Below are 27,042 nucleotides of genomic sequence, written 5' to 3'. Positions count from 1 at the left end.
GTGCTAGGTCTTTTTTTATTTCTTGTGAAATTGTTGACGACGTAGCTATGGTTGTGTTTGAAATGCAAAATCGTCATCGGACGGGGAATCGTCTGTATTTGCGAGGAGTCCAGAGAATCATAGCATCGATAGCAGCAATAAACACGAACGCGTGAACGAAACGATGGTCAAAATTCGCGCGAAAATGTTAAAAATGTTTGGATATAGGACGACAAGCACAGAGAGCAGCATTCTACGAAATAAATCGACTACGATTGCCAGTGAGCGATGGCGGATGGAACGGAAGCTATATTTTTGATTACAGCTTAAAAATCACTTCAGGCGTTAGATTCCAGTTTGATTAAAAGTAGATGAAAATATCTGGAAACCGAAACTACGGGAGGATTTTAGTGAATGAATTGAGCGTTTAACGTTTCCTGGAAGATGTATATTTCATTCCCTCTTTCTCGTTACTTGACTTTGATGGATCACAGGTAGTCTTTAGCTGGTATAGAGATGCTATTTTTCTTTATCATTTGCCATAAAAGCGATTGAATGTTTCTTCTTTCGATTTAAGCTCGGTATTAGTTCCACCTGTTGTTTGTTATTGCATCTAACAGCTGTACCAAAACGAGTACAATGGTTGAATATACAACCATTCCACATTGTATCAGCAATCATCGATGTATAGACATTTTATTATAACAAATCATGTAACTAATGCACATTTTTTGTACGAATGCACTGTTCGGGTAATGATTTTCACTTTTAGGTGTGAATTAGCTACACTGTTCGCTGCTGAAGAAGATCTGAAAATCATAACCATGTCGAACGCACATCTTTATTGATTCGTTTACTTAGCTTATGCTTAAAGCTACGCGGTCTTTGTGGCGATACTGCGAGACGAAAGAGAAACCAAAACGAACTTAGCGCACACGGTGGTGGTTTGGTCATGGAAATTAAAGTATCATAAAGTGCAAAAAAAAAAACCGCCACGAACGTGAATGACTCAATGATGAACAGAGGTAGTTTTGAAAGTGGAACTGAAGCGAATAGTTAGACTAGCTCGGCTAATGCATCATGGAGGGTTCGTGCACTCGCGTGAAGTATTTCGTTTCCCGCAGTATCAATGTACGATTTTCGATGGTTTTCTGTGCGTTCAAGTTGGTGGAAAAAGCAAAAACCAAGCCAATTGGATAGACATACCCACGGCGAGGTAGTTTTTAGTCGATCGGTTGATCGTGGTTGTACACAGCCGATGTTAAGTTGCTGGGTTTTCTTTTTCACTGCAAAGTGATGGTCTGGGTACAAAGGAAGAGCATTACTAATTCCTACTCACTGGTACACTGGGTGGATTTCGATTAGTTGATTGATTTTTAAGAATCTGATGTGTTGAGTGAGTTAGCGATGGTGGGATGTGTACGTGGAGTAAAATATTAATTGCTGTAAAATTCCATTCCATTCGGGGTGGGATTGACAGGCAATCACGAAGGAAATGAAAGTCTTAGAGCCGCGCACATGTTGTTGGAATTGCAGGAAGAGCTGTGTAATACTGTTCTATGCAATAAAGCAGAGTGAATTAGTGTGAATGGCCGGGAGCTGAAGGTAAATGAAATGCATGGGATATTTGTATTGCGAAATGAGATGAAGCGTTTGCAGCATGTACTGTAGAAAAAAAGCCCCAAGAAGTGGTGTAGCGTTGCTTGTGCGCAATCAGGTGATTTACATTAAGCCTGAGAATATCCATTAGCCCGTACGGTGTCTCGCACAAGATGACAATTGACTGATACACACATTGGCGAGTTAGCAACAGCTACTGTAGCATCTTGTATCAATAGCTCCAGGCTGTTTTGAAGTATAAATGTCCTGGCAATATGGAATGATTTCTCATCATTTTCTTTGCGAAATATTCGCCATGCCGTCGTTGTTGCTACAGCAAGCCGGCGAATGGTGGGCCGCCTGGGAAAACATTTCTTAGGAAGTCACAATTTTGCAGATGCCGTTTCGCAGGTATTTTTCTGCACAGTCATTAGTGAATTAGGTTTGATTTGTAAGGAGTTGCCGAAGCCGCCGGATCGGGGGGTTGAGTGTGGTGTTGACTTGTGACTTGATTTGTACGCTTGACTGATTGGTTCGTTTGGCGAGGACGACGACGACGACAACGATGACGCCCGTGGGACTGAGTTCATCGTTCAGATTGAATCCCGTCTCCTACCGGTTGCCCCGGTTTCTTTTTGCCATATGTGTATGTATGCGCTGAGAAACGGGAAACCGATTCGGAAGAATGGAATGAAAGGGTCTTATAAACAATGCAGCATAATGTAATTATGTTTGATAATGATCACACGATTCTTAACTGTTTCATACTTTATGAATTCACCGAGTGCGCCGTGCCACAGCGCGCCACCAGCAATGGCGTGGCCGCGTAAAGAGAGCAAAGGCCAAATGAATGAGTATGGGCGAAAACTCCGAACAATAAAACAAACAAGCCCAAGTAAACTAACTGTGGGTTGTGGGGCCTTTCCAACAATGGGGCTGCTATGGTGAAGTGGAACTCAAGCGCGGGGAGAGGTGCTAAGAACATTGGATAGGAAAATGAATAACACATCCCCTCCTCACAGACACACACACACATGCTTGATGTATGGTATGGACACTGTTTGGTGTATCACGCGTGATGTGATGCCGTGCGTGAGACATTTGATGGAAAAAATCGTGGGTGAAAAGTCACCGACCTAATGTTGGCCGACATATGGTTTGATAACAATAGCAGCAACAACAACAAGTTCAATCGTCGCCCCAAGCGACGCTGTACACAATAGAGCATCTGCAAGGTGTCGTGCCAGTATCGTTTCGGGACAGACTAGATCCGTCGTGCGGAAAAGACGCCGGCCGGGCGGCGCTATGTGTGCAGTGTCGTGGCTGGGTGGAAATTTAATTGTCTTGTTAGAAACAAAGCGTTAGCGGTGAGAGCCACACACGATGGCCTCATGGCTACTGTTATGAGGAGAGGAGGGGGGGGGGGTTACCATGTCCCATGGATGTCAGTAGCACCATACTATGGCTCAAGGCGGCAAAACAAGTGGCACAAGTGGGTGAGAACGGCTTCGCAAACGTTTTCACATGTTCTGCGTATACTACCGTTAGTTTAATTTATTTTCAAATACCGTCTTACTTGGGCACAAACACTCAATGTTTGAAAGGAGTTTTAATCCAAATTAGTAAAAAGGTTTGTGTGTTTTCTTTTTGCATCACCGAATAAACTCCAGTTGTCTGCTTTGTTTGTGTTTACGCAATTTCTCAGGAATTTTACCGCGAAGTTTTGTTTACCGTCAACATAAAAATGGATCAACTGCTTGTGGAGCAAAACTGTTTACTCTCATAGCTTTTTTGTTCGTCTGCTGAAACTGATACCATATGCACAATGAGTTACTCGACTTAACAGTGCTGTTTACTTGCTGAAAGTGCTTTATATGACAATGGGGGGAGATACGAGATACGATCTTACGAAACGATCGTTCATTCGTTGTTTTGTAAATCCGGTCCAGTAATGAGCGAAAACCAAACATTTCAACCGACGTATCAATATTTATCGAATAGCTAAAAATGTTTACCGCCTGTTGCTGTTTTCTGCAGAATCTTCGTACCACGATTTTCAGGCAAATGCTAATGCATTGTTTACATTTTTTTCTTCTATTTACAGTTTTACTGCTGCTCGGTTTGGCGATGGCGAACAAAACGATGGACACACGGGAAGGTGAGGATGTGATCTTGAAGTGTCGCTTCAACGAGCACTACTCGGACCGGGAATACTCTTACTATTGGGCGCAGCAGTCACCAAATAAGTACGACAATGTTGCGATCAAGGGTGACACCTTCAACCCCAACTACAAGTAAGTGTGCTTAACCGATACTGAATAGGGTTGTTTCTTTTTTCGTCTGAAAAATCAAATTTTATTGCTTTTTATTCTCTTCCTAGGATTGATTACCGACCTAATCAGGGTATTTACGATCTGCAAATCTTTAATGTATCGTACGCGCGCGATAACGGCCGCTTCGAGTGTCGCATCAAGCAGATCGGCAGTGACAATGCGATCTACGAAGATTACTACAATCTGACGGTTCTTACTCCGCCACAGCCTCCGCTAATATTTCCGGGCAGCGAAACGACCGCCACGGAAGACAAAAAGCAGGAACTCACCTGTAGCAGTGTGGGTGGCTCCCCGGATCCCACCATTTCGTAAGTTTCAAAATAAATATCCAGTGTGTCATTCATGAAGATAAAAATATGCCGCTCCCTTTTGCAACTTTGTCAATGTTCGCAGCTGGTACCGTGAAGGAAGTACAACACCATTGGCCGCCAATCTGATCTATGGGGGATCGCGTGACATGCAGACGACCAGCACATTGACCATTATCCCACGCCGTGAGGATGATGGTGCGAAGTTTACGTGCGTCGTGTGGAACAGAGCGATGCCGGAGAGCCAGCGGCTGGAAACGGTTACGACATTGTCGGTGCGATGTAAGTACCCGATTTCACTGTAGTTTCCATATGTAGCACCGCGCACCGTTGCTCTCAAATCGCACGGAGCGGGCGTTCATTTGTGCGTCTTCCTGTAATTATGCTTAAATATCGCACCACGAACGAACGACTGTGATCAGGGAAGATGATCGATGAGCGAGCGTTTGGGACAGCTAATCGAACACTTCCAGGAAGTGAGACATTAGTCAGTCACACGTACATTCCGTTTTTCGAGAGCTGTAGAGATTTTAGTTGTTTTTGTTGTTGTTGTTGTTGTTTGATGTGTTGGAGCGCAGATGATTCAGTCACTCGTTTGCAGATGGACACATCTTTGGAAGCTGTTCCACAGTTTTTAGCAGGGAATTCCCGTGGCGTCTTTCAATCCGCTCTAAAAAAAACGTAGGCAAATCAGCATCTTGAATGCGATTGTTCCTAGTTTGACCTCGTTTGCTTCTGCTGCCGGAGATGGCAAATTATGAATCATGTTACACCTGAACTCAGCTAGTTACTCACAGAAGCATATCGGTTTTTGCTGGCAAGCAAAAAAAAGGAGTTATCTTCCTAACAAGCAGGGCGCCATCATTGTGCGTGGAAGTATGACACGTAAAATATTAATCAGACAAATTCGCGCGCCACTGTGCGGGGCCTTTCTGTGCCTGTTTCTGTTCGTTCCGTAGCGTAGTAAAGGCTTTCCGGCTGACTGTGCAAACTTTCTTTTTTCTTTCTTTCCTTTGTTTTATTCCGTTTCCTTCGATCCAATTCCCTTCCGTGAGGCGTTTGATGGTTGGTTGGATTCTACTTTCATTTCATTCCCGTTTCTTTTTGCGTTTTCGACCTTCACGCTGAGCCAGCCAGATACGATTTTTTGTGTGTATGTGTACTGGTTTTGAGATCTCCACCAGATCGTGTTCCAGGAAATGATTTGAATATGGCACCGTGAGTTATTCACAATTCTTCATCCCTTCAAAAATGGCAACATTGACAGGGATGATGCGATTTGGACACACACAAAATAAAAAAAGGAACCAGCTTCAAGGTAGCGGTTGAACGAAGCGTAACTGTTGCATTTTTTGAAGAAGAATATTCATGTTGCTTCGTTGGATGGATTTATGTTAGAGAGCAGCGTCGGATGAGGCGTGTACGCCACGTGCTCCTCCGTGCCGTGTTTTGATTATTATTTTGATTTGCTTGTGTTTAAGTCGTTGGTTTTGTCGGTGGACGTGGGCCGTGATATGTTGTTGCTCAGATTTGTGAAATATTCAATGCATTTTTGATGTGCTTCGGATGAACAATGACAATGGATGAATAGACACGTTGTACATTTATTGAACAGGATAAGAGATTGTTTTAGATTTTCCAGTGTGTTCGTGCTATGGTTGCAGTTTATTGCAATCGCGTTGCTGTTGAACGTTTGATAAGGAAGAAGGTCTTTTTATGTCTGAATTGCTCTGCACAAATTCGCTTTTCTCTTAACACTATAGAAATGCCAAAAAGCATTTTGTGATGATACAGTAAAAAGCAAACATATAGAATACGCATAGGTTTTTAAAGAAAATCTTATTTTTTAATATAATAAATAAACAATAAGATAACATTAAAAAGTTCCAACACGATACAGTACGATATAATCGGTGCAGTTAAATTAGCAGAACATAACGGCTTCAGGGTGTTCGCTGTATTTTCATTTTCTCATTAGTTTCACAATGTTTTGTTTTCGATGAATTTGGGATAAACTGGATGGGTTTGTACCGTTTTGTGGATGATAATTCTTGGGTCGGTTTCTGTCATTTGTGTCATTCGCAACTCAGCGGGCGGCAGGCGAAGGTACTCCATTACGCTACAGAACAGCCACCGATAGGATCGCTACAGAGCGCTCTGTGCGTGGTATCACTCTTTCACCTCTCTTTCGGATATCTTTTGTCCCCAAGGCGGGCATGGGTCGAGTCTACTGCAACGGTGGAACTAGGCAAACTGACCGCTCTTAATAACCGAATCAAATCGTGGGGGAAAAAAGTTAATGGGCATCATTAGCGCCACAGCACCACACAACACAGTGCTGTACTCGCATAGTTAGAGGAAAGGCAGAACCTTTAGAAAGTCGGTGATAAGTAAGGTTGGATAGGCAGAAGAAGATGGTGGCTTGAGGGAAGCATTGCGAGAACAACGGACGACGACGACGACGACGGACACGCTGTGTACGGCTAGAGTTGCTGCCGGTGTTGATGGCAGTGAAATTTTGTTTTCCGTTAATTAGCCTCCAAGTTCTTCATTTGCGCACCCTCCTCCGCCTCACGGTCGTGGTGGTTGAGCGATGTGTTAGGTGGGGGGACGTGGGGGACTGCACATCGAGAGTGAGGGGAGTGAGTCGTCGGTTGTTATTTCACTTGCCATTCTGCTGTGTATATATTCTCTTATTTCACTTTTCTCGATTTTTTTGTGTGTGTCCTTGCTTGGGTGTGCTCATTTACTGTGCTTTGTTGGTGTTGTTTTTATCCCCCGTGAGCACATTTCTAGCCGTTCTTGTTGGTGTTTCGAAGCGAAAATTGAAATTACGATTTGTGCGTTGTTTGGATTTGCTCAAGGACTGGTAAAATTGGACTTATGTACAGCTACACGGCGGCTGCTGCATTGGAGGTGACAGGGGAGAAGCACAGATGTTTTCTTTGGGCGCGCAATACAACACCGGGTATATATATAAACTGTTGTGCAGGTCCGTTTCGTGCTTATTTTATGCTCAATGCTTTGTGACCTCTCCTTCCGCCCACTTTGGAAGGCAACAAATGCTAATTATTTTTCATCTGATTTAAAGCTTGTTTGTGGTACGGCCTCGTTACGGTGGGCAATTGTGAAATCTGATTTTATCGTCAACTTCATGGTTATTTGTATCTCAGTGGGCAGCAACATCGCCGCCAACCCTTATCTGTTGGGTCGACCAGATTTTGTTGAACTGTGTCGAAGAGGATAACGAAGAAAATGTTATCATTTGATTAATTAGTGTGAATGGTGTAGATATAGCGCTCTAGGTTTAAAGCACAGGGAAGCAAGAAGTTCAATTGCTTTGCGAATAAATTTTGTTGTATTCTTCGATGTTCTGACGACTAGACGATGTCTCTAAACTAGTTTGTGGAGTTGAAGCATTGTTTTGAACTTGTATTAGTATGTGGTTCCAATACACAGATCCTTCAGAAACAACTTGTTCGGCCATAGTCACGAAAAGCGTAAACAATTTCAGTGTCACTTCGTATTTTCGTGTATCAGGCTCTTGTAGGATGAGAACGCCTAGCACTGGTTGGTATCGAGCTTACTGCTACTACTATTGCTGTTGACAGGGACGTAAATAGTTTTCTAGTTTAGAGAATAGCACGATATATTAAAAGTTCTTATCGGTGGTGGGGGCCCCCCATTCGCTGCATGGAAAGGAGCATCTCTTCTGGACGGCCCATTCGGCCCAACAGGAAAGCCCCGCTTGCATGGAACGTCGAGGATGTGTCTCTTCGTCAACAAATGTTTAATGTATTTTAATAAATTACCCAGCCAGATGAATACCGGAATGTTTGTAATTTGAAAAGTTTGTCAATTTTGTACAAAGTCGGTCTTGTTATAGTGTGTTGTTGTTCGGTATGTGCTGCAATCGAAACGGTGCAGAATCCGTTTGCAGAATGCAGATGGGCAAACGTTTAACGACAATGCAGAACGGTTGCTGTCTTCTATCGACTGATGTTTTGTTGCACTTTGTTACGAAATTTAACCAATCCCAGAGATAAGAAATACCGTTGAGGATGAATAGTCTTACCATCTTGCTAAAGTTGGCTGTAATTCGTTATAACAGAGAACGATACGACTTAGCAACGTGGGTTATCGGTTTTGCAACAGTAAAATGGATTTTTTTGAACGAATGAACTTCTTAGTTGAGTTGAATCTACTTATTTACTTAATGATTCCCAATCTCATAAATGTTACATATTTTTTCGTTGCTGTTGGACATTTCATTGTCACTTTTATATTTCGCCTGTTGGGTGTTCTTTTATACGAAGCTTTTTTGGACCATTATTAGCCAACGTGCCAACGTTAGGGTTTGTGTGGCTCAATTAGTACTACAATAAAGTAATAGATTAGGTAGGCTTCTATATCATGGATTTCTCCTAGCATGTGCCTATAATTCGTGTACATAGTAAAAGCTTTTGAATTACTCTAGTGTGTAGTACTGTAGAAAGCGCCTAAACCACGCTATCCCACTTAGCGCTCAGCACGTGAAACAGTGAAGAAATGGTGATAAGCGTAATTTGCCGGATTTCTACGCAGCATTGTCGCATAAGGCTAGTACCCCCAAAAAAGACTCGGCAAACAGTTGAGTTGAGCAGTAGATTAAGATACTGCGGGTCACAGTCGTGTGTGCCTCTGTTGCTACTCATATCTTGAGAGTAGGCCCTTCTAATTGTAGAATGTAGTTCAAGCTCGCGCGCGGCACAGCAGCACGCAAGGAAAAGGAAACTCTCCGTGCACGAACAAAATTAACCGTAACGGTTAGAAAACGATTTCAAAATGCTTTTCACGGGTAGATAACCTTCCACTTTTCGGGTTTGGGACAGCGTTGGGAAAAATGCCCTGCGCGTAGCTCGATCGAGTGCCGGATTGGCCTACGGGCGGTTTTTGGTGATGGTGGTGGTGGTGACTGAGTGCGATGCGAAGATGAAAAATCATTCCATCGGAATTTGGCAGCTGCCAGTGACGGGTTTCTCGTTCTCGTTTTGCCCGGTAGAGGCTTTGGCTTCTACTGTTTTCGTTTCCGCTGCAGAGACTTCTGTTGCTTGCAGACGAGGGCGTAAGAGATTAATGAATTGTGGAGGGCATTAAGGCGAGGGTATACGGACCGAAGATATGTAGAGCGTGTGGAGGTTGTTCTATTCAGGGTCTTAAACGTTACGCACCATGGGTTCGTTGTTTGTTCGTTCGCTCGCTCGCTCGCTCGAGTGCTGTAGATTACCACGAGTCACTTAATCTCCGTTGAAAATAGCAAGCTGCAGGGTTCTTTCTGGGGAATGGGATTCTGTCTTTTGCTGTTGCTGCTGCAAGTCTCTTACACGCTATTGGAGCGTACTACATTACGCTCTAAGTGTCATCATCATCTCGGTGTGGAGGTAAAATAATCACCACCAGTCGATGAAATTATGCTCTCCGGATGCTGGAATGAAGAATTTGTAAATGGATTTTACATTAGCAGCCCACGGCAAAAGGAAGGCAACCGTACTAACAACAAGCAAGACGTCAGGCCATGCTTCTTTTTTTTTCATTGTATGGCGAAGGACAAATGGGCCGAAAAAGCGTCACATTGTAATGTTTTGGTAGGGTCTCGTGAATGACAATAGGAATTTGACTGAATGATTCCTGCTTGACGGATTTTCCTTTCGGTTGCTGCTGCTGTAATTTTTGAAGGAGGCAATTTGCTGTCATTACGAATGAAAAATGATGGTTTAAATGATCGTACAAGGTATGCTGCTTTCGGAAGGTGTACTTCTTGAAAGTATCTTGTTTGCTGGTCGTTTTAAGCGTTTACGGGAATGATAGAATGGCTCAACGAGACAACGGAATGACAATAATGCTATGGAGCTACTGTACCCAGCGTTCGTAGAATGCAATGCTACAGAAGATGTCTTATTTGTATCTTACGGGGTTAGGATCAAAGAGTTAGGAACGATCATTGGATATTTTGAACATTAATTGTTGATTTATGTGCAATTTATGGTACTTTATTGTTACATCACTTGTACTTTTGTAAAACTCGATAAAAACTGTCGTGGAATTGGACAAGTTGGAGCTACAAAACATCGCTCGTTTGTTCTATCTCTCTCCCCGGTTTGACGTTGAAATGGTTGACTTTGTCAACCTTTCAACATCCGGATGCGTTGAGTAACTTATGGAGACACTTTTAACGTGTGCTAAGTCAGTGATAAAAGGCGACATTTTCCACGATCCTTTGCTATGTTGTAAGTCGTTGTTCCGTTAAATAAGATTTATACCGTACCTGTTGGCCATCAGCTAAACATTCGCTATCGTGATTAAGCAAGTCAAGGTGATGTGTCGGGTGTGAGTGGGTTGCGCGTCAGTGTCGTAAAATATGTTGTTCATTTAATTTACCTTTTGCGCGTTGGATGTGGACACACACACACACACACTTCGGCCTGAATGTGTGTGTGTGTGTATGTATTCTATATGTTCCTGCACAGGGAAGAGAGAGAGGATTGTATAACGTCCTAGACAGGAATGGTTTACTCCGCATTAGACCTGGAGTGTCCGTATACGAAAAAAAAGTATCTTGAGGATCGCGTTTCCTGCTGACTGGAAAGAAACGGACGCGGACGGTAACAGATTGGACGGGGATAGAAAAATAGTTTGAAGACAGTGAAAAATTTGCCCGCATTGGCATAAATTATGCTGGTGTGTAGCAGCGGGTTCGCGTCGGTCGACGGTAGACAACAGAATGTTGCTGTCGACTTCTTTTAACCAGCAGGACGGCAATTAATTCCCTCCACATTAAGAAGGTCGTAGCGGGGCAACAGCCTTGTTGTTGTTTTCTGCGTGCGTTTAAAATTGGGTGATAGGAGCTGAACGGCTGGATGTTATGATTTCAATCGAAATGTTGAAAAATAACAATACACACCCCATAGCATTCAAATCGGTACGCAATACTTCTACGCTTCGTTGCACCATTATTTGCTACGCATCCTTCAGAACAAAAGGTGTTTTTGTTGTTGTTGTTTTACTCTGCTGTGCCATTTTGTACGAAGCTAAATTAATTGTCCTAAACTTGAGCGAAGCAAAAAGCTAACAGTAACGCCATTACGAACACCGCCCCCCTCCCCTCAGTTCCGCCTCCGATGGGGGAGTAGATAAAGATAATTTATCGATTTCTACTGCCCACTTTGTTTTGGAGCTACGAATTCGTCAGGTGAAAAACGGTCCCAAGTAGCAAGCCAAGACTGGCTGGAAATCTAATTTATGTGTATTCCTTGCTCATTTTGCCCGCACTGCTCTGTGCAGTTGTGCGAACAACGGTGTGTAGCAGCAACCCGAAGCCAGTTTTGTGTTGTAATGTAAATTGGTGCAACGGGCAGTTCTTAGAGGTGTGCAGGTGCAAAAAACGGGTACGATGCATTTCTTTTATGCATCTTTGCTTTGTTTCCACGAGCTGTGCGGACTAGGAAGGTGCAAGTAGCAGTAGCCTTCACATCTAGCAGGTGGCTTAACGAGCAAATCTTGATCTCTAGGGGGGTTGCTTGTAACTACGGTTGCCGCGTTACACATTCTATCCAGGTTCGCGGTGGGGAAAGACCTGCAAGAAATTCTTGCATTCGGTGTTGGACCTTCTTATACGTCTTCGGTGTGCCATTGCAAGTTTGGAGCACCTCCAAGCAGCTTGGCAGCGCGGCACGGCAGGCTGACCAGTTTGTCAGTTGTAGTCTATAAATAAATCGTGGGTGGTATGCGTAATTCGCGCAGGAAGAAGAAGAAAAAACAACCCACTATGGAATGTCCAAGTGTGGTGTTATCGTGCATCAAAATGTAGGGGGAACTTCTGATTTGCTCGTTGCGATAGCGCGATTGTGTCGGTGTTGTATAGCCCTATGAAAGCAATTGTAGAGGACGAAACAAGGTGTAAGTAAGGCTCACTTGCTTAAGAAAAAAAAATCATTGCAAAAGTAGTTTACCTAACTACGCTGAAGAACTAATTTTAAAATACGTCTTCAATTTTTACAATAAAAGATATGTCCTTCTGCAATGAGTTGTTGGATTTGAATTTTTAAGGCTAGTTTAAAATGTCAAAATTGTATTTGAAAAAGACTGTTCCCCGAAAAGCTCTTTTTCATTTCAGTTACAGAATAAAATGCTTACCTCGTTAGCTAGCCGAGTTCGATGGAAATTTATTGGTCACCATTCCTGGACCGCTGGACCGCTGGACGGCCCATCAGCAGTGGGAATGTACTTGGTGCTCAAACGCTCGTAACGGCGTATAGCTCCTTTTTAGAAGGCTTTGCTTTTTGTTTCTGGCTGCTTGTTTCCCAACCATATTCCGTACAACATTGGCCGGAAGTTTGGACCACGGATGGGTTTCGGAATTGGTGGATTGGTCGCTCCGCTTGTTTTTGTGACCGTTTGTTTTTCCGACATTTTACATTGACCCGTTTCATCGGGAGAGCAGTGGTGTGGAGCTCTAACTGCAAACAGCGATACCAATCTATGTAGGAAAGGAAGAGAAGATAGGAAAACGAGGTAAAAGCGAACGGCAGTACAGTGGAGTGGTAAGAAAAGGAGGAGTCCTTTTCGTTTTTCTGGATCACTTTAGTTTTGCAGGAAGTAAAAATGAATGGCCTGTGCAAGATTTTTGACAACCGGTTCCAGCAGGAAGATCTGCGTTTGGAAGTGGGCTAGAAATGGGGGTTGTGGTAGGTACTGGATGGGGGAGGGGTTGGGGAGATAGTGATGGTGACAGCACACCCGGGACCGACTGCGAAGAGAAAAATTGATGGCCTGAATCGTCCCGTGGGGCTTGGGAAGGAAAAATTTCAGCTTTTTCCATTCTTTAGTGCACATTCTTTAGTGTTGGTGAAGCAGTTGCCCGAGTTGCTAGTCGTCCCAAGTTCTTGCTGAACAACTGGTAAAATAAAAGTACGTTTCTATCTTTGTTAGTTTTTTTTTATTTTTTGGCTTGTCCCGGGTCTCTTCAATATGCTCCCGGGGTATGGCCCCCGGGCGGTGCACGCGGAACCGCTGTCGCTGCGCAATGGCTGTAGGGAAATTCCCGCTCTTCCTTGTTAGTTTTAAACATTTTTCCCTCCTCTTCTGCAGACAGGGAGGCAAATTTTGAGCAAGTGGAACTATGAAGCACTAACACATACACACTACCACAAGGCCCGTACAACCACCCGGCCATGCAGCAACGGCAGACAGACGGAAACTTACAGCAAAAGCAGCTAGAGTAATGCCCGTGCGCGGCGGGGGGATGATGTTATGCTGTTGTAGGGTTCTCGCTTGATGTGGTGCGGAGGAAAGTTTTTTATCCGCGAATTTTATCGCACACATTTGCGGTTGCAAGAGGAATGCAGTGCTGTGGCCAGCCTTGGAAAAACTTGAGATGCGATTTGGTGTGTGTGTGTGAGTGGAGCATGGAAGAAAGCAAAACTCGACACTCACTCTCTGCGCGCTTCGGCGGTAAAGCATCCTGGGGTTGTTTTTATGCTCAAATCTATCGCACAATCTTGCTTCGTTCTTCGCCTGCGGGTGCCTGCCGCCCTTTGTTTTCATTTTCCCCCTATCCTGCGCTGCTGCTGCTGCTGCTGCACCAGATGTGACTAAACGCCCGTGAATCCATAGTTTTTCATCGTTGGCAATGAAGAAAGTTATTTTTGTAGAAGTTATAAAATTCATGCTAACAGTGCTCTAGCATAATACACTCCTTTTATTCTCTTTCCTGCCTTCCGTATTGTCGAACGCGTAGTGAAGCATGTAGTGGGGGAAAGCAGCGCAGTGGCTGTTGCAGGTGATGGAAAGTGCATGGGATGTAGATAGATAGATATACAGCAAGGTGAGAAAAGTTCTTCCGCTTTCTGTTGAAGCTTTTCTTGGTGGGCGAAAGAAGTATTGACTTTAGTTGAAGGCTTATTTTTAGTTCGATCGAAACACAATTCCTTGCAAAAGCTCTGCTCTTGAGGAGGATAGCAGTAAAAGAGTTGTAGTAAGGAATGTGTTGAAATTGATCTAAAAACTTTTACTTCTTGTGGGTGAAAAGCTTTCCCACGAATACTTTGGAGCTAGTGGTTGAAGTGGTATGTATCTGTTTCGAGAAGTAGGGTGGTACAATTACAATGTTTTTGACATTTTTTATTGCAAATTTAAAACCAAATTTGTAGCAACATGTTAACTTCAATCATCAATTTCAATTTTTTTCTTGTTTATTTCGAAATTATCTTAAATGAATCTTAGGTAAAATGAAACGTTTGATTAATTAAATATGTATGATGCTATTTATTATTCTCTCATGATTCTCTACTGACGCTGCTTGCCGTCAATCAGTAGCTTTACCGTTTCATTACACAACCAAATGACGAGTCGATGTGGAAGGTTTTGTGGAGCCGTTAACTGAAGTGATGCATCGTTTGTAGGCTAGCAGAAGAACTGGTGGATGAAAACATGATTGGAGCATGTGTTATTGTCCAATTGAAGTTCAGCAATGACAACACGTTGCACTATGGCACGTTTACCCTGTTTCACCTACATCCAGGGCAAGCAAATTGACACGAGCATATTGTTTTTTTTCGGGCCCTTGACGATGAAAGTTAAAAAAAGAAGGAAAAAAAGAACAATGAATCAAGGGGAATGGAAACAACAATGCAGCAAAAGGTGGAAAAGGTGGAAAATGCAACATCATTACGATGTGGCAGGTGCATTGGCGTGTTGTGTGGAGTGTGTTGCACGCATGTTGCTGTGCCGAATACCTGCCGAAAAGGGATTGCTGTTGTCCCATTAGTGCAATGGAAGAGTTGAATGTGAAGCTTGATGTTTTTCTTTTTTACTTCACAGTACGCCCTAGTGAGTGGTTAGCGAGTAAAAAATATGTTCCTTGCAATTATAGTACGATATTGACAGCTGAACTTGACCGTGCACTGCCGCCCTGCTGCCCAATCAATATGCAGGGGGAGGAGATGGGGGTGCATTTTTGTGTGGCATGAACAGTGGCTTATCATCGTGTAGTCAACTGATCGATCGATTGCTGTATTATTATTATTCAGTGTCAAATGAATGCAGTATGAAATATTCAGTATCGTTTTGGTCACTGCATGATTGCAACAGTAAGCGATAAAATGCAGAATAGTTTGCAGGTACCTTGGCCGTACCTTGGCTAAAGTGAGTCGTTGTACCACCCTAGCAAGCGAGCAAGCAATACACTACTTAACATATATCTTAATAGATAGATTGCCGAAAGAAATGGGGAGGTGTTCATTTTAATCTTTGGATGTAGAATGCCTGTAACCTGATCTTATTGTCTGTCTTTCTTACTCTCTTCCTCCATCCGCTTTACTATTTTCCACGTGGCTACGTCGGATTATGAGCTACGTTTCATTTACCTAAGAACCCCTTCGTACACATTTAATGAGGAAATCCGATCTTCATTGATTTCAATTAATTATACAGGGATCGATTATTCGAAATGACGATTGTGTTCTCGGGTGAAGTCGATCTTGTCAAACTAGGAACGAGGGAAGTTTTTTGGAACACACCATCCATCCCATAACCGTTTGCTCTGTGCTCTGTCCTGGTTGGAGTTTTGAGAGCTTTCATCGTGACGAATTTTCTTATATTCATCAGAGAGATACAGCGTGTGTGTGTGTCAGCAACGTCATCATCGTTTGCACCGTTTGGTAGCTGTTTTGATCTGAAACGAAACGTTAATTTAAAATTCATGCCGCTGTTAAAGCGAAGATGACGATGATGCTGCTGCTGATGACACGACGATGGCGATGGTGCGCACCCTCTGATGACGGTTCGATTGACCGCGCTCTGGACTGCCACGTCGTCGACAATGGCGATGAACCAACGAATTTGTCAGTACTTTCCAAGCAGGTTTGGGTTGTGTCTCTTCGACAAACGCTGCTGTGAAGCGTCTTGAGCGGCCACTTTTCTCCTAACGTGCGACGAGAGCAGCAGCAGCAGCAGCAGCAGCAGCAACAGCAGCAGGTTGTTATTTTCCTCTTCGGTGTGTCGTCCGGTGGGTTTTGCTTATTATTTTTCATGTTGTCTCGAAGTTGAAAAACCTGTCCCGGGATCGACCGACTCTCCCGCGGCAGATGTTCATTATCATTTTGAAACGTGGCTCTGCCCCTTCCCAAACACACTGCCGGACACCGGGCGGTCACCGCGCAAACTTATCCGTTAAGCGCGACCGAAAGGGACGAAAGTTAACGTTAAAGTAAAGAGCAACACGAGCGAAAAGCCTGCAGCTTGCCTGCTGCCGCCATCGCCATCAGCGTACGAAGGCTACAGGTGTGTCAGCAGATCCATCCGCATTCTCCGTTGGTGTGGCTGGCAGTGGTCGTCGTGACGGTAGGTAACGTTACCCAAGGTATGGAAGGCTCATGCTTGCTTGCTTGCTTGTCAGCTTGCAAGGGTGCGGACGGGTTTTTATTTTCTTTCGCTTTTTCGCACGTTTTTTTCTCTTCTTCGGATGACAAAGTGTCGTAGTAGTGGCACAGTTGCGGCGCTTGCACGGCTCTTGAATCTGATCTGACAATCCTTTTCTGCGTGTTTCTCCGCTGGGTGCGCCGTCGTGTAAGAGACAGATTTGTCCTTTAAAAAGTATTTGTACCATCCGTCCGCTCGTCGCATCATCCAGGCAAACGAGTGTCAGGCAAACGATTGGATGTTTATGACAGTTGAAAAGAAAATAAACACCTCACGCGGCTGGCATCATCTGTTTCTTCCTAAGAAACAGAAATCTACAAATAACCAGTAATAACAAATCACAAAATATGCTAATAACGGATGGCCTACCACAAGGAGATGTCATGTCACCTACACTATTTAATATATACACCAAAGAAATACACAGAACCATACACGAATCACACCCAAGTAACACAATCATACAATATGCAGACGACTTTGTCATCCTCAGCAAGGGAAAAAATGAACGGGAGTTACAAACAAATCTACAAAAGGCACTAAACGCTTTTACCAAAAATGTGGAATCGCTAAAACTAACCATAAATATAGCAAAAACTAAATACATTATCTTTGGAAAAAAAGACAACAATATACGCTTAACAATTAGGAACACAAATATAGAAAATACAAAGATATACAAATATCTTGGTACCATAATAGATAATCAACTAAACTTCCAAAAACATGTAGAACACTTGAGAAACAAAGCCACTAACCGCTTAAATCTTCTAAAAATAGCATGCGCCAGACACAACAATTTAAATCCGGAAAAAAGTCTTAATATATACAGAGCCACCATCAGAAACACCTTAGAATCGGGAGCATCATACACACTAAATTGCAACAAAAATAAAATAAGAACAATGCACACCATTATAAATCAGGCCTTAAGAAAAGCTACAGGATGCACAAAAACTACACCAATTAACACATTGCATGCTATCTCCGCGGAAGTCCCTTTCAATTTTAGAAGCAACTTCACAGCCAGAAAGGAGCTGGTGAAAGACATAGTATACTCAGAGACAACAAGAAAACAATTAGACACACAACATAACACGCGATACAAAAAAAGAAAAAAAACTTTCCAGGAAGAACTATACGAGAAAGATATAAATATTATAAAAAATATATATATAGCAAAAACTAACGACTTAAAGAAATATCCACCAATCAACACTGAACTCAAAGAACTAATAGGTACAAAAAACAATAACAACAAAGATACTCTAAAACAAAAAACACTAGAATACATATACAAAAATAATAAGGACAAACCAACCATTTTCACGGATGGAAGTATAACGTCAGATAAAGCGGGTATAGGAATATACATAAAAAATAAATCACACCAACATTACTACAACTACAACATAAAAAATCATTCGTCCATAACGACAATAGAACTAATTGCTATTAAAAAAGCACTTCAAACAGCGGCAGAATTAAAAATTGAAAAACCAATAATATACACAGATAGTCTAACTTCTTGCACTATCCTAAGGAAAACCTCCAAGGAAACAAAAATTGAGGAATTATTTTATAACATTTTAAACATAGCAAGTCAAATAGACGCTCAAATTATATGGATCCCATCACACATAGGAATAAAAGGGAACGAAATCGCAGACGACTTAGCAAAAAAAGGAACCATATCAAGCACAACAATAAACAATAAAATCAGATACATAGACGCCATCAATATTTTTAAAAACGAAATGATAGAAAAAACACAAACATGGTTTAAAAACACGGCACAATCAAAAGGGAAAAAATTCCTATGCTTTCAAAATGAATTTAAAACAGAAATATGGCACAAACACATACAACTAAAAGGCAATGAAATAAAAACTATTAATAAAATAATAGCAGGACACGATTACTCAGAATACTGGTTAAGCATTATGAAAATAATGCAAAATGGAACATGCGAAACATGCCTGACACCAAAAACAGGGAGACATAAAATTTTTGATTGTAAAATATACCAAAGAAACACAGAGATCACTAAAGAAAACCTCACAAAGAACTGGCTAGACAAATCAGGTAAAACCTGCAAACAAATAATAGAGTTTATACAAAAAAACAATATATCTTTATAGAAATTTTAGGTTCAGGGACAACTAAATACACATCATATATACAAACGGTCACATTTCATACATACTTTCATTACGTACCGCAGTCTATATATCCATAACATTTTCCACCTCGTTCCTTCACATTTATTGACATATTTATTCACATATTTATTGAAAAAAAAAAATTTTTTTTACTCAGTTATTTATCTACTTAATATTTTATACATTTCTATTAAAAACAAAAAAAAATAAAAGGAAAACCTTACCTACAACTCGGGACCTCCATCGTATTTTTGAGGAGAAAGGGCAGGCCACATGCATCCTTCAATTCCACGAGAATTGCAACAAGATGAATAGAAAGCCATATGCCACTAGTCACAACCAGAACACCCTCTCTGCTGGAATTTGCCCTTAAGGTGGCAAATCCCAATTCAGAAACAGAGGGACGTGAAAAAATAAAAATAATAAGCAGAAAAATAAGCAATAACCATACAACCGCATACAAAAGAAACAAACAGAACAACTATTCTCTTACCTCACAAAAATAATAATAATAACAACTCATTCACAAAAAAAAACAAAAAAACCAGCACAACCCACAAACACAAACGAAAAAAAAAAAAAAAGATTTAAATTTAATTTAAGGAAAGACCATGAAAGGGGAACCATAATGGAAAATCGCTTAGAAATAATAAACCGAATCTAGCCCGGTATAACGTAGGCAAAAATACAATATAATACAAAAAAATAAAAATAATAATAATAATAATGAACGGAGGAAATAACGGAAAAAAGACTAAGTAACTAACGACACAATATAAACCAACCTGGAAAAAAAGGAGACATGGATGACAGTCCACTCCCAAACTCAGATGGTACGCCTCTGATTATACCTCCCAAAAAGAGAGTATAGGAGGATGTAACCCATCAACCTAAACAGAAGAAGAAGAAGAATCATCTGCGCAGTTTATAACGATGGCAGAAGATGAAGAAAATGATAATATTCAGTAACATTATCGATAGCGTTGCTGAGATACGATCTTAACTTGGATGGATGTTGTACGGGAGGCACAAAAAAGTAGCAAAAGATTAAATTTCGTGCTCAAGTTTCTTAAAAGTATCGTATTTAAATGGTTTCCCTGCTAGGCAGCAATATGGCAAGGGTGTACTATGAGCGAAAACTATTTCGATGGCGAGATTGGCTGTTGTAAACGTTTTACATTTTTTTCTCCATCAGATGATGATTTGATGAGAAGATCGAGATTATGTTTTTTTTAATGGAGTTTAGACTAGTTTAAGGATGAATGGTTTTTCTTCATTGAATTGCCACCCAAGACGCATATTTTGTACCACCATGTAAAAACAGTGTATCTAATTTCGATTGGGTACATTTGAAAATATCGCTCATGTACCATCTGTTGATCGTATGGAATGTAAATATTACATGATATTACCCATTGTCGAGAGAAAATGATTCATTTTCTTCTTTTATTCTTCTTTACAGACTACCCGCGGGTGGAGATTGGTCCAGAAAATCCGCTGAGTGTCGAGCGCGATCAAACGGCCAAGCTGGAATGTAACATCGATGCCAAACCCAAACCCGAGCAGGTGAAGTGGACACGAAACGGGCGCTTCATTTCGTCACATCCAACGCACACGATCCACCGGGTGTCGCTGCAGGATGCCGGCCGCTACACCTGTTCGGCCGATAACGGGTTGGATAAGATCGGTGAGCAAGAAATCACCCTGAACGTCCTCTACCCGCCGATTGTGCAAATCGAAACCAAAGCCAAGACGGCCGAAGAGAAGGAAACCGTGCATATTAAGTGCAACGTTACCGCCAACCCACCGCCAGTGACCATCGAGTGGCTGAAGGAGGGTGATATTGATTTCCGGCGCAATGGCGATACGCTGGTGCTGCGAGACGTGCGTGCGGAAGACGCCGGGACGTACATTTGCCGGGGTATTAATATGATGAAGCCGTACGGTGGGAAGACGCTGGAGCGTGAAGGCAATGCTTCGGTAGCGCTGCTGGTGCGTCACCGCCCCGGGCAGGCCGTAATTACGCCGGAAAAACCGGTTGTACACGTTGGCAATAGTGTCAGCTTGATGTGCAAAGCTGATCCTCCCGGCTATCCGGATCCGCAGTACCGTTGGTACCGGGATGTGGGCGGCGAGGTCTCGACGACGGTGATTGCCCAGGGAGCGCAATACCTGATACCGAAGGCGGCACTGTCCAGCGAGGGCAAATATCACTGCCACGCAAGCAACGAGCTCGGCAACGGTGGGATGGCAAGCGCTACGCTGGAAATTCATCAGCCACCGCAATTTTTGGCCAAGCTGCAGTCGAACATGATTAAGCGCGCTGGCGAGGCAGATTTCTTCGTAACGTGCAGCGCTAAAGGAAAGCCGGAACCATCGATCACGTGGCTGAAGGACGACGTGGAGATCACCCCGGAACTGCACCGTTATGAGGTAAAGACGAACGTCGACAAGGGACCTAACGGTATGGTGACCGTGCAGAGCATGCTGAAGTTCACCGGAAAGGCACGCCCGAACGGAAACGATCTCATTTCCACCGACCGTGGCCAGTACACGTGTTTGTATGAGAATGAAGTGAACAAGGCAAACTCAACGATGCACCTCAAGATCGAACATGAACCGATAGTGCTGCACCAGTACAACAAGGTGGCGAACGATATCAAGGAAACGGCTGAGGTGCTGTGCAAGGTACAGTCGTACCCGAAGCCAGAATTTTTGTGGCACTTTGGAACGACGCTGCTGAGCACGGGTGGACATTATGAAATTATCACTAACTCGGACGGTAACGACGTGTACACAAGCATCCTGAAGATCAGCAATGTGCGTCACCAGGACTATGGCGAGTATCATTGCCGTGTGTCGAATTCATTGAACCACATCCAAGTGCCAATTCGGCTGCAACCGAAGGGCCCACCAGAGAAACCCAACAAGCTGAAAGCGGTCGAGCTCGGTTCGAACTATGTCGTTCTGTCGTGGAACCCCGGGTTCGACGGTGGTCTTGCAAACACGAAATATTTTGTCTCGTACCGCAAAATAGTGATCCCGAACGAAAGCTTGATGACGGAAGAGTGTGCAGCGGTGGCCGCTAGCGGTGCTGAATGGATGGAGTACGACTGTCAGCGTGAGGTGCCGTGCACCATCAGCCCGCTGGACCACCACCAGAGCTACGTTTTCAAGGTGAAAGCACTGAACACTAAGGGTGTCTCGGAGCATTCGAACGAAATCAGTGCGACGACGAAGGTGGAAAAGATACCGATTCCACTGATGGCTAATTTTGATCCCGAGACGAAGATCCTGGGCCTAAACATTGGTGCAACTTGTCTATCGATGGTGGCGATCGTTGAATCGGTTATGTACGGCGATACCCCGATGGCAGCCTGGCACATCATCGAGAAGGTGGACCTGCAGGTAAACGGTCACGATCCAACGTACCGTGAGCACGAGATAAAGCATTTTGTCGCAAATCGACGTAACAATGGACGCTCACTGGGCAACACACTGGACGAAATTCCCATTCCGATCGAAGACGAATTGAACCCGCGAGTGCGGGTAAAGCTGTGTCTGAAAATTAATCACGAATACTGTGGTGAATATCTGGAAGCTGACAGTAAGTATCATTGGTGATGGAGGGAGCGGGTAAAGTTTGTTCAAATTGCTAACATTTTTTCCCTCCCCTTCCTCTTTACAGTTGGACAATCTCTGATCCAGGAAGCATCTTTTGTCGAGCTACCGACATTGATAGCGATTTTGGTGTGCAGCGTTGTTGCCGCCCTGTCCGCCGTGTTGTTGGTGATGTTCTGCCGTTGCAGGCGCAACCAAAAGAAGGAATCGGTAAAGTCAAAGGAGTACGATATCGATTCAATCCATCCGTCGATTGTGGCCCAACAAAACCAAGCTCCGCCACCGTACTATTCGGCCAGCAGCCTGGAAAATAAGGCCCTCGAGCATTCGATGGATTTGGCAATGGATCAAAACACGGCCCTGTATGCAAGCCAGCAGCCAACGTACGGCTACCACCAGCAGAATGCAATGATTCCGCAAGTACCGCAAAATGATTGTAAGTTTCGCACAACGATGGTGCTTTTGTAGGCGCATACTGCTGCTACAGTTGGCGCTCTTGTACGGGTTTTTTTGGGGGTTTTACTTGGCTAACTACTGCCATGCGTATTTAACATCTTCTGTTTGGTTTTGTATCGTTCCACGAATTAGGGTCAAACATGGGCTACGTAGAGAATTCGTACTCCAACTCCAACAACGGTGGAAGCGTCAACTCACAGGACTCTATCTGGCAGCTGAAAATGTCGGCTGCTGCCTCGAACTCGGCCAACATGATCCCGCAGCACAATTACATGGACCAACAGATGCAGCAAAACTACGGCTATGACCCAATGACCCATGGGGGCTATGGTGCCGTTGACGATTACGCTCCCTACCCGCATCTGATGACCACAGCCAGCCAGCACGGTGGAGATGACTACCATCACAACATGCGCAACAGCCAGAATCCATCGCGCCAGGACTACTGCAGCGATCCGTACGCGTCCGTTCACAAGCCCAAGAAACGCATGGATCAGCATATGGGTGAGTGTTTGTAACTGAGCCAATGTGTCTACTCTCCCATCAGTGTCTGTCGTTCTCTGCCTCTCGGAGCATGGTGTGTGGTATGGGGTGTGGTACGATTTTAATCCGATTTTCTCTCTCGCCGTAGACTTTGTTGCTGAATCTCCGTACCACGATGTGAGCGGGCTGCCGGATCCGTACATGGAGCAGGAGGAGGCAAAGTCTCCCGTGCAGAATCAGCATCTCTCGATGAGCTACGATGATGCGCTGGCAATGGAAAGCGGTTACTCGACACCAAACTCCCGCAATCGCCGTGTCATTCACGAGATTGTGGTGTAAGCGAACGGCCGTCAAAGGTAGTGGCCGATTGCCGCCATGGTACAACGAAACAACGAGTTTGAAACTAAACGACAACGAACCGAATGATGGAAAATAGCATAATATACGCACTGAATTGGACGAATCAAAATCATGAGACAATCATCTTTGCCCGGAGCATGCTTAAAACGGACGACAATTGCAGAGGGAAACAACAACCAACCAGCCCTGCACACTGCTAGAAGCGCTGTCGAACCGTAGTTCAAATTAAATTACCTTTTCCTTCTAAATTATTTGTTTTAATTGAAACATTGAAATTGTTGCAAATGTTCACCTTCGACACCGGATGGACGGCCATGTAGTGCTGCTGAGTCAGAACTACAGGGAGCGAAATATGTTGATCTCAAAATATAGCTCCTTGCAGAGATGGTATGTATTTGTTTACGGCAAAGCGCCTTTGTTGCGTTCAATGAACTCTTTTTAATCGTTTTGTTTTCCTATGTTCTATTTTTGCAGGCAACATATGGTGTTACATTTGTGGATGATGGTGCAACTTAAAACTGTGATTGTATATATAGATAACTATAGTACGCGTAGAGCAATGGTTTTATGACAAGAAAGCGCAAAACATGGTCGACAAGCAGCAACAGCAGCACCACATGTATGAGAGGACGCTGCTATCGGTTTAAGATAAAGTGTATCGAAAGCAATCGGTTTGTTACGATCGAGATTACGTATCGTATCCGGGATCGAATATTGTCCAATATTAAAGTAAGTGTTTGGATTAAGTAATCGCGAAACGGGCACCATTCTTAAATGGTTAAGCCACACGCAGCCAGGTGCCGGCGTCACTGAATCGGGGGTCAAGAACCGAATGTGCCATTAGCTTGTAGTAGGTATTCCTGCCAATAGTTCTTTTCCCGTCTGTCCGATTGCAGCGTACCGGGCACCTGGTGCGGATTCCAAATTGTGGCACGATTAGATAGTAACGCCACAATCTAACACTCCTCCTTCGTGATTGTCGTCGTGCATGAGCTGCGTAAAGGGTCTGTTCGTTAAGGAGGAGCGTTCGAGTGACTTAATCATCTTATCACGGAACTATGTCTTTTAGTGTATCCGTTTGGCGGTGCCATTGTTCGATCGTTTCGTGCCAAGTCTTCCCTCTAGTTCTAGCGCAGCATGAAGGAAGAATGCATTCCATGTTTTGTTTTAAATAAACTTATTCGTGCTTAATAATAAAAAAAACAACAGAACGCTGCGTACAGCTTCGTTAAATGCGAACAATCACCACATACACATAATGATGATGCGTTGAAATGTTTGTGAACATTGTTGAGCTGGAAAGTTTTGGATGTAGGTAGTTTAAAGTATAATTAATTGAGTCGAACCCGTGCGTTGTCTTGCGATGGTCGTCCGTTTTATGTATTTCTTTTTTCCCTTCCGGTGTCTCTCATTTGATAAAGTTCCATTTTATCGGCTTCGTCGTGTTGAAAGCGGGTTGCTCCTCATTCGCATAAAGCGTCTTCAATGCTAAGTTTGAAATAATACGCACGAAGAAGCAAAAACATTAGCGCAAAACATTGACCGTACTGCCGCTGCTCAGTGTGTACATAAGCGAAAGATGAACAATAAGAAACAAAACAGCAACAAAACAACCGCGCACAGCGTTTTAAAAACAACAGCTTAAACTTAAAAGTCCCGACTTGGTTTGTATAGGAACCGTAAGCAAAAGGTGTAGTAATCGTGTAACCGTAAGCTGAAATTATGTATTAAACAGTGCTATTGCTTTTGTGCTGTTGCAGTGTGGTGAAACTGTAGCGAAAGTGTGTTTATTATTGTAAAGAACAGAAAGCAGCAGTCTGTGCTAGCAAGAAGGAAGGAATAGTAGGGGATTTAATAAGCGTTCCGAGGGCGTTACGTTACTCACCCGCTTGCACACGCCTCAGCAGTGAGTGGGTTGGTGGGTGGGTAGGTAACGGTGAGAATAAATCACACCAGCAACTAAAATGGCAACAAAAAGTAGTTAAACAAGTAGGAGGGAGAAAAGCAGCAGGAAAATGGATGAAGTTTCTTAATTTTCGCAAACGCTTTCTTCAAATGGACCACGCTTCTCTGGCTGGAGCGCTTTCACCGATCAGCGCTTCTTAATAACTGAAGCGAGACAGAATCCTTTTGCCTGCCTCGAAACGTAGGAAGAGAAGATACCATGGCAAAAAACAAAGCAAAAGTGTCTCGAAAGTGAGAAAAAACAAGACCGGCGATATAGCTCTGATTACACAGGCGAACAAAGCAAAAAAAAAACAAGGATACACAACGTCGCCGTGCGTTTAAGGATGAAAAAATCGCATTCGAAGTAGTAGTGATTGACGATAAATATGCTTTTCCGCTTTTCTACACCCTTCCCGGGCGGCAACAGTTTGGCGTTTACAAGTTTGACTGCCTTGTTGAAGCGCGCTGTGCGACATTAGTGTTAAGTGATGAGGAAATTTGTTTCCCCGTCGCAAAAAGCAGCAGCTGCGCAAGGAATTGATGCGGCGGGAAAACCCTCCGGACGGTTGAGACCCACTCAAATCCCGACTAGTAATGGCGATAGGGAATAGACATAAAATAGAGAGTGAAAGAGTACGCACAAACAAGCTAGCGGGGTTCTTTATTTCTTTACAAACGCGCGTGTCCGGTCCTCTGAGCGGCCACGGCGAGTCCCTTTGCACATTACTCCAATGGCAAGTAGAGCAGTCGCTAGCGTATTTTGCATACTTGTTCCGTCCACCGAGAGATGTTTCTAATTGCTGTAAATATTGACTGAGAAAAGTAGAAGTATTTTACTTATAAGCAGTAGAGCATTAAGGCACTTTTCTATATAAACGCGTTAGCCCGAGATACAATTCGTAGCTTAGTTTTGTTAAAGGTTAGTCTAGCGGTAAGCTTCTTTCTGGCGCAAAATAAATATTTTATTTTATCTTTTTAAAATGGTTACGCGTGTGTATTGCAACTGGACGAAACGTAACGATTATCACACGTGAGTGAGCGTATGTAAAGCGGATATCTAACTAAAAATTATCTTTTGTGCAAACTAATAATCTATAGCACCTAACGAAATATCTGAAAGAAACTGTCTAAATTGGGCTTATTAATGCTATATAATTTAAAACCGAACAGACGGGTCGGAATGGGAGGCAGGGGACAAATCGACGCCTTTATTCATCTGTTTCCTATCTGCCGTTTAATCATGCCTAATGTGAAGGCACAATCTAAATGATACGATACAGATCGTGTCACCACTTACAGCGAAGCGCATAGATCGTCCTTTATTTGACTCACCTTCCT

At 43.3% G+C, this 27,042-nt stretch overlaps 1 protein-coding gene across 1 annotated transcript in view; it reads left to right on the top strand.

Annotated features, from left to right (window-relative positions):
• LOC1279606 (hemicentin-1) overlaps positions 1 to 26,019 on the top strand; it is a 67,024-nt gene extending 41,005 nt beyond the window's left edge. Inside the window, exons 2-9 of the mRNA XM_061654348.1 lie at positions 3,683 to 3,872; positions 3,959 to 4,219; positions 4,305 to 4,501; positions 20,300 to 22,444; positions 22,526 to 22,894; positions 23,047 to 23,418; positions 23,546 to 24,144; positions 24,232 to 26,019. Of these exons, the coding sequence (XP_061510332.1) occupies positions 3,683 to 3,872; positions 3,959 to 4,219; positions 4,305 to 4,501; positions 20,300 to 22,444; positions 22,526 to 22,894; positions 23,047 to 23,418; positions 23,546 to 23,736 (3,725 nt within the window). The 3' untranslated portion in view covers positions 23,737 to 24,144; positions 24,232 to 26,019. The remainder of the gene's footprint in view (positions 1 to 3,682; positions 3,873 to 3,958; positions 4,220 to 4,304; positions 4,502 to 20,299; positions 22,445 to 22,525; positions 22,895 to 23,046; positions 23,419 to 23,545; positions 24,145 to 24,231) is intronic.
• The last annotated feature ends 1,023 nt before the right edge of the window (positions 26,020 to 27,042 follow it).

Source organism: Anopheles gambiae, chromosome 3 (genome assembly GCF_943734735.2).
Source record: "Anopheles gambiae chromosome 3, idAnoGambNW_F1_1, whole genome shotgun sequence".
Lineage (NCBI taxonomy): Eukaryota > Metazoa > Arthropoda > Insecta > Diptera > Culicidae > Anopheles > Anopheles gambiae.
The sequence above is the reverse complement of the archived record's forward strand: the minus strand, read 5'-3'. Positions and strand labels throughout refer to the sequence as shown.